The sequence below is a fragment of the Ischnura elegans genome, chromosome 7 (genome assembly GCF_921293095.1).
Source record: "Ischnura elegans chromosome 7, ioIscEleg1.1, whole genome shotgun sequence".
NCBI classification, from domain to species: domain Eukaryota; kingdom Metazoa; phylum Arthropoda; class Insecta; order Odonata; family Coenagrionidae; genus Ischnura; species Ischnura elegans.
Genome location: NC_060252.1, coordinates 45,663,575 through 45,677,711, shown reverse-complemented (window position 1 = coordinate 45,677,711; position 14,137 = coordinate 45,663,575). Strand labels below are relative to the sequence as shown.

The following is a 14,137-nucleotide window of genomic DNA, read 5'->3' as shown; positions in this document are numbered from 1 at the left end:
TAGCACTGAGACATAATTGGAATAAGGTTTTTAAAATTTCAAGACAGTGATGATTTTGTGGTTATTTTTCAACTCTTAAAGTCCAAAAGCGTTGTGATAAGCGAAACTTGAAAATGAAACGCAGATTCCTTAGATAAATATATAAAGATATACCACTCGCAAAACATATGTCCATAATGCAGTGTGTAAAATACTAAATTGTAACGATTCCCCAAATTTCTTTGGTACTAAAAAATAGTTATTCTCAAGATATTCCAATTTGAAAAAAATAGCTTTGGCATATTTGCTATCATTATCGTATCGAATTATCAAGTATACTGATACGTGTATTGAAAATTCGCAATCCTGTTTCAGTCTTCGATCATCAACCCTAAAATTCCTGGTCAACTATGTACGTGGATAGAAAATCCTGTATGTAATAACGATTCGATATATTTTAAGAAAAAGCATATTCAATATATATAGATCGTGAGACTACACGCAAAGCATATTTCCATTGGGCATTGTGAGGAAGACCAAGATGTACCCATTCACCAAATTTCATTGGTCCAACGTAAATACTAATCATGTTATGCCAATTCGCGTATTTGCTACAATTATCGAATCGATCTTTCGATAGAACTGCTATCTGCACTGTAATATCCGCAATGCCGTAGATTTTAATTCCAGTTAATAGAAATCTTCTCTATATTTCCTGGTCAACTATGTCCTTGGATGTAAAATCCTATATGTTATAGCAATTCGACATATTTTAAGAAAAAGTAGATTCGATATATATCGAACGTGAGACTAAACGCAAACAGTATTTCAATTGGGCATTGTGAGGAATCCCAAGATGTACCCATTCACAAAATTTCATTGGTGCAACGTATATACTAATCAAAATATGCTAATTTCAGCATTTGCTATAACTATCGAATCGATCTTTCGATTATACTGACATCTGCACTGTAAAATCCGCAACGATATTGATTTTATTTCCACGCTATGGTCATCTTCTATATTATTGCTGGTCAACAATGCCCGTGGGTGTAAAATCCTAAATGTTATAGCTATTCGATATAATTTGTGAAAAAGCAGATTCGATATGTATCGAATGTGAGACTGCATGCAAAACATATTTCCATTGGGCAATGTGAGGAATACCAAGATGTACCCATTCACCAATTTTCATTGGTCCAACGTATATACTAATCCAGTTATGCCAATTTGCGTATTTGCTACAATAATCGATTCGATCTTTCGATTATACTGACATCTGTAATGTAAAATCCGCAATGACATTTTTTTATATCCAGTCTATGGTCATCTACTATATAATTCCTGGTCAACAATGCCCGTGGGTTTAAAATCCTATATGTTATAGCTATTCGATATAAATTGTGAAAAAGCAGATTCGATATATATCGAATGTGAGACTACATGCAAGACATATTTTCATTGGATATTGTGAGGAATAAAAAGATGTACCCATTCACCATATTTCATTGGTCAAACGGAAACACTATTGAAGTTATGCCAATTAACGTATTTGCTAGAATAATCGAATCGATTTTTCGATCATACTGACATCTGTACTTTGAAATTCGCAATGTTTTTGGTTTAATTTCTGGGATATGGGTATCTACTATGTATTTCCTTGTCTACTATGTCCTTAGATGTAAAATCCTATATGCTATAGCAATTCGATATATTTTAAGAAAAAGTAGATTCGATATATATCGAGCGTGAGACTATATACAAAACATGTTTCCATTGCGCATTGTGAGGAATACCATGATGTACCAATTCACTAAATTTCATTGGTCCAACGTATACACTTATCATTTTATGCCAATTTCCGTATTTGCTATAAAAATCGAATCGTACATTCGACTCTACTGCCACCTGTATTGAAAAATTCGCATCCTATTGATAACCCCTCCATTCGATGGCCATACCCTTATCCCTCTCTTCTCTACTATCCCCGCTTTCAAAATTTCGCCTATGTTCTTATATTGGTGACGTATATAGGGCGATGCGTGTATTTCTTACGGGGACCTAATACAAAAAGATATAAATTCATATTGATATATCTTCGTTAGGAAACAATACTCATCTAAATAATTTATGTGTACGCATAATTCATTTCTTCCCTTACATATTTTTATAATTTTTATCCCCGTAACTATGTAAATAGGTCTGAAAAATGGCTCAATCGAATGCAACCTTTTATCGATCATAACTTCGACTGTAATCGCTCGATTCGCTTGATTTAACTTTTGTCGAAGAAAAGACATTAACAGTAGTATTATATATGACTTTCACATTCATGCCTTGATTTAGAAAAAAGTTATTAGCGATTTAAGCGTAACCAAGGAGATTGGTATCGATATAACTCGCACATGAATCGATCGAGCGAAATGGTCATCATTGCAAAAGTTGACCATTTTGATAAAAGTATTACCCTAAAAATTTCATTCATGTAGCTGGAACGGTTGCTATGATATTCAAGATTGTATGCTCCCCAAAAAAATGGCGACAATGATTTTTCGCTTGCAGGACATTTTTCGGAATTTAATTATGAATTAACCAAGAGGGTTACGGCGAAAGTGAGCTTAAACGTGAGGGTACGAAGTACCCTCTAACGGTTTTTCCAGAAGAGTCCAAATTTTCATATGGCACATGTCTCAAGGCTGAAATCCGAGTTTGAAAATTCGCCCTTCACGACAATGTAAAATCGAAATCGTTTATTCCTCGGAATTGTTTCGACATATGAAAATTTCAAGATAGCCAAAAAATCAACCAAAAAATCCTCCACCAAATAAGTCAAGGAATTTGTCGTACGATTATTGCAAGTTGGTCAAAAAAAATCCTAAACTTTTTCCATAAGAAAAGCATAGAAAACGTTCAAAAAATAATAAAAAATACTAAATATCAATTGGTCGCCATGACAACCGTACCAAAAAATCGACCAAAAAATCTACTTTATGTCCATTGATTATCATGTTCCTCAAGATTTTCAAAGTACAAAATAAAAGCGAAAATGTTTTAGTCCCATAAGGCTCCCATGTTAATTCAAGTCGATATATCTCGAAAACTAATCGACTTTTTCGAGTTTTCAGATTTTTTCTCCCGATGAATTTTTTTTCACTTTTACATCCAATAAGCCAAATATCCACACCTACCACAGTTTGGGCTGTGAATTTTGATGAGTCAGTCAGTGGTTAACCAATTTGCCATCTTATATTAGCTTAATGAAAAAGGATTAAAAGTACTCTCAAATATAAACAGTGCAACCTCGATAAAACGAGATCCCACAGTGCCCCAATAAACACTCGCTATAGCGAATTGTCGCTTTACCGGAGGTGGAGCAAATATCAGCCAATATACCTGTTGCGAACAGTTATACAGGAACAGGAGTGGTGCGGCGACATAAATTATATCCGATAAACGTAAGCATAAATCCAGACGAAAGGCGATGTTTTTTTGGATCACTAAATTTCCTTACTCAAACAACGACTAACTATTCAAACAATTTATAAGCGCCGCACTGAATAAAAATCATGCAAAGCATTGTTTTGTCAATCATTATGCCAATGCACAACCGACGAAGCCATTTTTCTATGCACTTAATTAGTGCATTTACGTAATCATTCTATTATTTTGGTATTTTCCACTGAAAATTCAAAAATTAACTTATAAAACCGTATCGTGGCTATTTAATGCCTCAAATGTTTCCATTGGTGTATGTTTATTGCCCCTGTACGTTAAGCGGCAGTTAAGTGAAATAACGTATTGCATTTATTTCTGCAGTCGAAAACGGTGGAAGGTTGTATAACGTTCCTGCCTTGGAAGACTTTTTCTATCATATACATCAATATTTTCACCAAAATGAACTACTTATTTATCGAACGACAGTTTACTACATGAATTTGAGACTGAGCACTCCATGTTAACTTCATTTCTTACAGATCGCATGAAATTACAGAGATAAGGGACTCTTAGTGAAGGTTTTTCGGCGATCTCTCTGGCGAAACTCTCGCTATGGCGAGTGGCAACACCAAAAGGGCCTCGTAAAAACGAATTTTTTTACATGCTTATTATAGGGTCAATAAACGGTGCATCGGCTATCTCTCGTAATGGCGGGGGTCTCGCAATAGCCCGTACTCGCTTTAACGAGGTTCCACTGTAGTAAACTGAATTAAGTTGGCAATCCGACCATGGTACATATATACATTAGAAAATCTACAATCGGGAATGCTTGGTGCCAGACACATTCCCAATTAATGATATTACCGAAGAATAGATCAGTAACCTGGATATCGGCAACACTGCAACACATAAAATACTTTCTTTTTGGAACGGGCTTTAGTTTCAGCGGAATTCATGCATTGCTGAATAAAGGGTCAAGTAATGAGGAAAGCCCAATTAAGTCCATATCATTTATAATTAAACATGATTAAGAAAGTTTGGAAACTCTTGAAAAAATTCTTCGTCCGTAGATTACAAAGGTATGTAAGTCATGAAAGTAATCTTGATTAATCTTGAAAATGGCACAACACTTTTACAATCCAACTCGAACATCACTATTTCGCCCATCTATATTTTTCAATGTGCACCTGTAGCTAATGCCATTTCAATTTCGCGACAACTAGCATAAACTTATCCAGGGTGTCCAGCCAATCAATGCAGAAAAATTCATGCATTATTCCTGGTTTTTTAGGAAGATTTTACAAAACTCCAGGTTAATTTTACATGATTACTACCATATATGAGAATTTTAAAACACCCACAAATACTTCAATACTTTTACATACAATTATATTTATGCTTTTATAAGTATGAGGAATAGGCTAGTTAGCACAAGGAGCAAAGAGTTAACTTCAGACAGAATATTGAGATAACCTAAACGTTACTATTACTCAAGTGTGAAAGGAGTAGTTAACAAGAATTCTTACTTTTCCATTACAACTAACATTTAACAAATTATTAACATGAAGAAGACGAACAAGTAATTGCAAAAAGTAAAAGGCTCACAACTGGCCACCTCTCCTTTTTATCTGCAAAGTCAATGTAATCGAGTGATATGTGGTGACCCTGTTGCTACCAGTTAGCACTAAACAACAAATGAAAAATTACCAATTTCTGCCATGGGAGGCTTGTCAGCACGTGAAACTTGGGCAACCAGCTGTACATCTTCATCTTCACCTCCATCGGAATCAGAACTTGCCCTCATTTCGGAAACATTCACGTCCCACTGATTTGGCCCTCCCATTCCAATCTCTTCCTCTTCCTCCCTCGGCAATGGACCCTGCCATGTTCCAATATCACCCTTGGGTATTATCACAGCTGAGTCTCGGAAGACTGACTCCACAACCATTCCCGACATGGGTGACTTGGGATTATGTTCCATAGCCTCCAAGTTTTCTTCTGCATCCCCATCATCAGGTTCGTCCTTAGCTCTACCCATGGTCAATTCACCCAAGGCAGTCACCATTGCTTCCTGACTCAAAGTTGTAATCTTTTGCAAATTGATGAAGTCCATGAAGCTCACCCTTGACCTCTTCAGCCTTCAACATAAGTAGAATTCAAATTAATTTTAAATTTAAAAGAAAACGTGGCTTAAATGAAGGACATGGCAGATATTTAGAAGTATTGCATGATTATGCTGTTACAACAATGTTGCTTCATCCACTGTACCATTTAGTAGAAAAATTTCCACTCACACATTGAGTAACACAACAAATACATAATGGGATTGTTCACTCTGATCAGAAATCAAGATCTACTTGATAATGAAAACCTTTCAACAATTCTTTCATAAATTAGAAAAAAATGAATGAAGGAAGTCGTTGCCCAATCAATGAAAAGTTAGTGATATCATAAGATTTCTGGTTCATACCTAGTTATTGGAGAACCATTTATTGTACAGTGGAAACTCTGATTTAAAAAGATGAATGTACCCAAATTCTTTTAGTTTGTAAATGGGCGGTTGTTGTTCTTTGTTGCGGATAGCATGCATTGGTCACCATTCTGTTGTATGTTTCTCCACTAAAATGCCACCCCATGCACTTTCTTTGGCCAGTATTTCAGTACTATGTGACCAAATACCTAAATACACATTGACAATGCTCCTTTTGCAGTGATAAACATACACAGAAGGACAATGGGTTTACTTGAAAATATCGCTTGCAAAGGTTAGGCAGGATAGGAAATTTCGGAAACCATAGATTGAACTGTAATAATAATCAAAGTGTTTTCCCAGAGGACATGAAGTTGCAGCTCCCAAATAAGACCCTCTTAGTGCACCAAAACCGATTGTAAACCCACCCCAGCATAGAAGTATCTTGCCCCTCACACCCTGCTATGGGGCAATGGGAAAGACAGCAGAAGAATATGCACATCTCTTCCCAGAGCTTGCAGTAATTTGGGAATTGGCATTGAAAATAAGCTTTTGTTTGTCAAGTATAAATTTTAAAGCATTATCTGTCATTCACAAAGACCAAAAGCTGGACGCATTAATCGCTTCACTCAACAATATAAAAAATTCCTAAAGAACACGGTGATGAAAGTAGCGACAATGCATTTTATAGCATTTTTAACCATGTTTAAGATCTCTAATAATAGGGCTAGCTTTTCAATGAAAGGGAGAGAATATTTTTTTTGTTGTTTCCATTTTTTCAAAATCATTAATTAATTTTTGAAATTAAAAAACTCACAATATAAAATTTCAGTCATAAATTAAAATTGCAGATCTTGAAGCTGTTTAGGTTCTCAAAAAAATTTGAGCCTTTACAAATACTAAAAATGGAGAGCAAGCAGTCTTTTTAAAATAATTATTAGACATATTTCACTAATGAACACTGAGAATATTTATCTCAAACTGAAATGGAGATATAATGAAGTTGCATGTGTAATGGCCAAGCCCTCTGTATAACATACCTTGCTTCACTGTCTTTCGCTAGAGTCTCCTTTATAATTCGAACTACTTCTGAAGCTCGCTGGGCAGCCAATGATGCACATGTCATCACCAATTGATTTGTGGCAGGAGATCCAGTCCCACCAAGGTGAAGAGCAGTCAGCTCCCTGTATGCATTGATTCCCACAACAATCTGAGCCTCGGCTGTTCGTTCTTCCAAAACTGCTGGGTCGACAACTACATCCCTCCTTCAGTAAAAGAAAGAATATTGTAGAATAAGCCAGCAAGAGCATTGTGAAAGAACAGTCCTCTTTCATTTCAAAATATGGAACAGAAGGCAAAGACCCATACATGTATAGTACTGCCAAGGAATAAGATCATTCGGCCACTAAAATGCTAGCCAATAGCTGAAGACCTTAGCTACCGGTTGGATCAAGAGGGATGAGGTACCTGAGAGAGATCTTATGAACCAAATATGGGAGCTTTTTTCACATCCGGTGACAGGGGCATGTCATCAACTTTTTGTTGATACTTTCATAAATCTGCATAGGAAATCAACTTTGCTACCTTTGAATGATTGGTATTACATTCTGATTAACATTAACTGCAGACACTGGTCTTTTGGATGGGGTTTATATTTGGTTTTACGATTAGTAAACATATTTTTTTTGCTTTATCTACCCTGGTTGCTCATTCATTAACATTCATATTCCTAGCTTTAGCATGAATACTTCTTGAACTTAGATTTTCTTCTTGATATTGTCTTCATTATTAATTCACACACTTCCAATAGAATGGACACCATCCCATCCCAGACAGATCCAGATGTGTAATCAAGTGGCAATGCTTCTTTTGACATGGTCACAGATACAGGGTTTTAGGAAACTAATGCCTAACCAACAATTGTTTTGCAATATTTCATTAATAAAATTACATACAAATATGCAAATGAAGGCAAAGGCTTCTTCTCAAAGGAAGGAATGGAAGGGCTTCGTCCTTTACTGTATCATATAACAATTTAATATTGCAATAATATTGCAAGCATTTTCCTTTAAATTATTATCACTCGTCAAACAGAGCTTCCACTGTATTTAAAAATTCTTTGGGATGAGAAGATCCACTGTGACTATGCATTTTGATTTAAATAGGTAAATAATAGAATTAGATCATATTGTATGTTAGAATGGAGTAGAAAATGAAAAATAGGAATTTTAGAAAACTGTGCCTAAGAATGGGTATTATATTTCACAACATTTATGTAAAATTACACTTATTTGAAAATGGTCTCCAATTCATGCAATAAGCCGTAAGTTTCCCATCGAAAATATCCATTTACAAACCATGTTTGCAAGATAAAAAATTACTAAATACAGATCAATTTGATATTTTACCTAGAATAGAATATGATAAACAAAAGTCTTATAATTTGCAGAGACATGAAAGACCTGATTTTTAGGAAAAATAATAAAAGTTGATAATTTTAAATCAAGAACACTACACCAAATGTGTCATGTGCTCGCCGCTTCCCAAAATCTTCCGTAGCCCTTCCAGCATAACAACAAATGACAGTGCTTAAATATCCAAACACCATTAAGATGATAAAAAATTTGTCCCATGCCATTGCTCGCTACAATTAAAATTAATGAAATACTTGTCACCATATGATCAAAATAAACACTGCAAAACATACTGCTGTGATAAAGTCCCCATCCCTTGACCCCTGGGTGAGAGTGGACGATGCTAACCACTACACCAACTGATCCATCAGTAGGGAGGTGTGTTATGTATTATGGAATTATATAAGGCTTGTTATAAGTACTGCATGAAAATTAATTAATTACAAGCAAACTAAGGCTCATTCAATGGAACCCCTATCAGGTCAGAGTAGTGTTCGCCATTCCAAATGCCATAAAAAATACGGCATTGCAAAAGGTGGAGCAAGGTACTTGACCTCTCCTAGTCAGTATGAACTGATAAGAGTAGAGAAGTCTGTTCCAGTTCCCGGTACTGCCGGTTCTTGGCTATGGTACCGGTATCGAGAACCGATAGCATAAAGTCGGTTCTTTTGAACCGGCTCGGTGCGGTGGCGAGGATTTGAATTTGGCACACAAAGTCGAAATGGTTTGCAGCATTTTCAAAGCCAAAAAGTGAAAAAAAAAAAAGATTAAAAAAATGTAAACATTACTTTCCGATTGCATGGCGTCCACATTTTTTTCTTTGGAGAGATTCTTGCTAACACGCGCATTTAAGGATTCATCAGTTTGTCGTTCTCGCCAACATTATAACATTTCCATAGTCGCAGCCGCTTTCAAACAAGCTGACTTTTTGCCTGCCGCTGTCCACGGCGCCAGCGCCGTTCTTTCAACTTACCATGGGTCTCTTTGTCAAAAAAGTTGATTTGCACCATTGATGGCACGGCACCCATTTCAATCAAGTCCGGCGATGCAACGTCTCTGGCATGAAATACACTCAATGCTACATTGAAGCCACTTTCAGATGATACAACTTTTCCCCGGCTGCTGTTCACCTGAAATTCAGGCAGCTTTCAGAGGAGACGGCTCTCTGCAATGCTGTGTGTCGTGCCGTGAACAGCGGCCGGCGGAAAATCGTTTCATCTAGGTGATCATCCGATTGAATTATGTAAACAAACAGTAAGTCTTTGACAAACGAGCAAGATGTGTTCCAAGAGCTCGTTCGTAAGTTGATAAACTTATGCAAGGCATCAAAAAGTGTGGTTATCATGCAGAATGCAACACTGCATTACAATTTTGCGTTAACTCACGGCCACCCAGTTTATCCATGGTGTCGCTATACTGGCGTGTGGACCAGTTTATTGTTGAGGTTATAAAAACTGTGACAGTGAAGCATCAGAATAAGTTGTCAATTAAAGCAACAATTTAAGCTGCATCACAGAATACAGAATATATTTTGAAGCGACACACAAGTTACAACAAATTAACAGATGATGTCGCCAGAAGTTGGGGGAGTTTCACTAATGATCCTGCTGCTATACTAACTATCTATGCTGCATGTAAACTGTACTCCAAGCATATTTTGCATGTCCAAAATCAACATCAACCACTACTGTTATTATAACGTCTGTTCCGCACTGTAGGCAATATTTCTGCCAAAAACAGAATAGATAAGAGGGAAAATGTTGAATTTTTCAAATTAAAATCTGGAGAAAGAACCAGAGGCTGCCTGATGTGACAGTTTGGTCGATCATGCATTCTTTAACTATATGTTATTTAAAACTTTCACTTGTCAAATAAAATTATGGAGACGATCTTAAGTTTTTTTTACAGAGCTTTCTGCTAATTTACATCTTTAGTGAAATTATTTTCATTCACTTCTTGTGGTTGTTCATTTATATTTGCTATTAATTCAGATAATAAGAGCTCATCCTTGGAACTAGAGCTCATCCTTGGAACTGAGTATCGAGAACCGAGAACCGCTGGGGGAGAACCGGACCGGTACCAAGAACCAAAAACATTTAGGAACCAACTCATCCTTCCTTATGAGAGTAGGAATTTAATTTTGCTCATCCCACTGAAGCTTGACAAGTGACAAGAGAACAGTTATCTTTAACACGTTAGGAACTCACCCACCATTGAAGAGACCAAAGGACACACAAACAGGGTGGTGGTGGAGAGATAGAGGCAAAAAGTCACGTTCAGCTGGGTCCCGATGAACAATAACTTCCTCACCATCCAAAGTAACATCAGGTCGGCGAAAATGTGCCAGAGATGCTAAAGCAGCAATTGAAGCAGCATCCACAAGAGCACCACCATCATTAAGAACAGACACATCAACGCGAATCTGCCACACCTATTTGGCGGGAGAAAATTGAAATTTACTATTTCAAATATGACTACGTATAGCATGGTAGTATGTAATAATAAAATAATCACATGAAATGCATAATATGATATGAATGATGAGGATGTACAAGAATATTTCTCAGTCTCCGTGCAAAGAAAAATAACTACCAAATGCAATGGGTTTGAATACCAAAGGGCAGTAGCTCATGAAATTTCTTTTCATAGACTAACGAGAGAATGGCAGAATGGGGAAGATTTTTATGCCTCATTACCCTTCTATCCCTTCCCTCTACTCAATTCATTTATTCAATTGTGATTTTGGAAACAAGTGAATAACATTACAAAAACTCTTCAAAGTTATCTTGTACTCTTCCTTGGTGTTCAGAATTCGTGAATCTCTCCATTTCCCTGGTTTTCACCAAGCTTTGTTGTCAGACAACAAAACATGGCGAAAACCCGGGAAGTGGAGTGATCCATGTAAACTCTTCAAAATTTAACTTACATTATTTTAGTGGCTTGGCTGCTTTTACAGCACAAGATACATTGTCAACATGATATATCTTCTCAGGTTTGGCATTGGGTAAGGCTGTTTAAGGCCAATGTTTTGATGAGTGATTCTCTCATCGTCATTAGGACTAAGACTGACTGCTGAGTTTGGTCCACGGTGGTTTTTAAATAGAGCTAGCCAAAGGAGGATTGAGACCCATCGTTGGCCAGCCAATTCAAATTGGCTCAGGGGGGTTGGAATTTGAATTCAGTCCGAGATCGTTGCATGTTATCTACCAATGATCTCCATATTTGGCTGATGTTCTGCCCAGAGTCTCCATTAAACTTTTTTTGTCCGAACATTTCTATTGTATCTTTCAATACTTGATCCCAGTATCCATAAGGCTGATATAGGATTTTGCCACCGTAGAAAGCTTATGATATTTTAACTGTCAATATGTTTACCCCAAACTTTATTTCACACTGCTTACATGCCTCCTGGTTAACAGATTAACAAAGCAAAATTTATAGATATGAGAATCTGAGAGATAAGCTCCAATAAAACTTCATCATTCGGAACAATGCCTCTTATAACTTTAAGCAATATAACTTTTTGACTCATAGCCTGGAAAATATTTGTCCCAGCAACATGAAAGACATTATTTTACAGAATAATATACACAAGGAAATAAAAATAATATACATACATATAAGGAAATGAAAAATAACCCATTAACCATGGATATATTTGCTTCACAAATATATGTAGAAAATGACAAGTGCTGAAGAATGCAAAAATGCATTCTCGGAATGAGTATTTTCCCTTTTCTCTAGCACAAACTTTATTGCCAGGGCCAAGGAAGGACTGACAGAACAAATTGTGCATTCTATCCAAGTTTGTAAAAGGAGAAATATAAGTGGATTGACTTAAGTTATGCAAGGAAAATTCAAATGGGTGTGCACTGAAACCAAGAAGTGTGGCAATTTCTTGAAAGATAACTTCTGGATAGATATTCAGATAACAAGATGATTTCTTTGCTGAGGTGAGCAGGTGTCAGTACTACTGATGCATGGGCCAAAGGCTTATGGCAGAGGTTTGTTGGTGAGAGATGATAGTGAATACCTGAGCCAAAAGTGATGCTTGGTAGGCAGCATAGAATTTACAGTCATAGGCACTCCACCACATACCACTATGAAGCATATTGTGATGCTGTTGAAAATATAATACTCTACGATAATTTGTCAGATATTATATTGCTTGGTGATTTTAGCCTACCTCATATAGCATCTTGGGACTTACTAATCTCATTACACCCTTCCATCACACAATTTTCTACTGACAAATTTATAGATGACTCATTGTTTCTTTAACCTTCAAATTGACAACATTCATTATATGACTAATTGGAGGTAATCAGACCTCATTTACCAATTTACTTCAGTTTCTGAGTAAGTATTTCCTCCCCTAAATAGTCATCCCTATCATCCTGCATTCAATGTCTCACTTAATGTCTTCAGCTTCCATCCCCCTTCTTTTCCACCATGTTATCTAGGAAGGGGATCCAATCATTCTCTTCTATCTCCATAAAGAATTAGATGGTGGGGTGTTGTCCATTCAGGTGACCCAAGGACCATGTCATGCCTGGGCTATGCGGCCAAATGACAAATGTGTCATCCATGCATCTCAGCCAAAGGGAGGGTTTCTTCATGACACTACTGAGGACTTTCGTTCAAATTCCTCCATGAAGATGTTTGCCACGACCGGTGAGAGGGGAGCCCATTGCTGATCCATCAGTCCATTAGTAAAATCTAATATCCCAAAGGAAGTACAAGCTCTTCAGGCAGAATTCTGTTAGGTCAGCAAGGTCCTTCTGTTAGGTTGGCAAAGGCCTCTACCATGAGTTTTCTGCTGATTTCCATAGCTTCCTTGATGGGAATGTTGGTGAAGAGAGATAATAAGCCAAAACTGACAAGGAGATCATCTTTCGTCACCCTGGTCGATTTCAGAATATCCATGATTTGGGCGGAATTCTTCATGTGGAAATCTGTGCATCCGGGGAAGGTTAGCAGCGTTTGGCCACAGGTGGGCCGACCTGCATGTAAGGACACCGGTTGTGCTCACTAAAGGACGTAGTGGTATTCTGTGGATTTTTGGCAGACTGCCTGGCCTAGGAGCTATCATAACTGATGGTAGAGGTCTCTACTTTTCTTCCTCTGGGATGGAAACCACTTGATGAGCTCCCTACTCCGTCATTCACTTGATGTTGGGACCGACTTCAGTGGTCCATGGGTCATTCAATGTCAGTTCATTCAGGCTTGACACCCACCGCCACGGATTTGGATAAAACTTGTCAATTTTCGTCCTCCCATGTAGGAATGAAACCACATAAAATTTTTCTTGACTACCTCAAATAGTTTTTCTTTTCCTGACCATTTGAGGTTTGGGTAAAACTGCAGTTTTGCAATAAATGGGGTCTCCGAGGCCACTTGTACCTCCAGAGGTAAATAAATTGTTTTAGTCTCATTTTTCATTCAATTCTTATGAAAATTTGCAGGTATATCATCGAAAGGCATAAGGATTCCAAATATAAATTGAAAAATGTCTTCAGAGATATTGAAAATTCTCTTACCTCATATTTTTCAGAACATTTTAGAAAATTTTATGTTAAAAACATGGTTCTATAAAACATCAAATTTTGACTAGAGATGGGTCGAATACCAGATTTCTCGAACTTGAATATTGAATTCGATTATTAAATCATTGATCGAATATTCGAATTTTGCATACTAGAATTGCGAAATGCATATTAAATGTATGTTTCTTCTTCTATTTCACTTGATGAATGTGTAAATGAATAGGTATATAGTGGAACCTCGATCTATCGTGTTTCAAGGGGATGGACGAAAAAAACCGATGAATGCAGGAATG

General features: G+C 36.9%; 1 protein-coding gene across 1 annotated transcript in view; it reads right to left on the bottom strand.

Annotated features, from left to right (window-relative positions):
* LOC124162827 (exosome complex component RRP45) overlaps positions 1–14,137 on the bottom strand; it is a 39,278-nt gene that overhangs the window by 14,805 nt on the left and 10,336 nt on the right. Inside the window, exons 4-6 of the mRNA XM_046539495.1 lie at positions 10,506–10,729; positions 6,925–7,149; positions 5,122–5,552 (exon numbers count right to left, since the gene is read on the bottom strand). Of these exons, the coding sequence (XP_046395451.1) occupies positions 5,122–5,552; positions 6,925–7,149; positions 10,506–10,729 (880 nt within the window). The remainder of the gene's footprint in view (positions 1–5,121; positions 5,553–6,924; positions 7,150–10,505; positions 10,730–14,137) is intronic.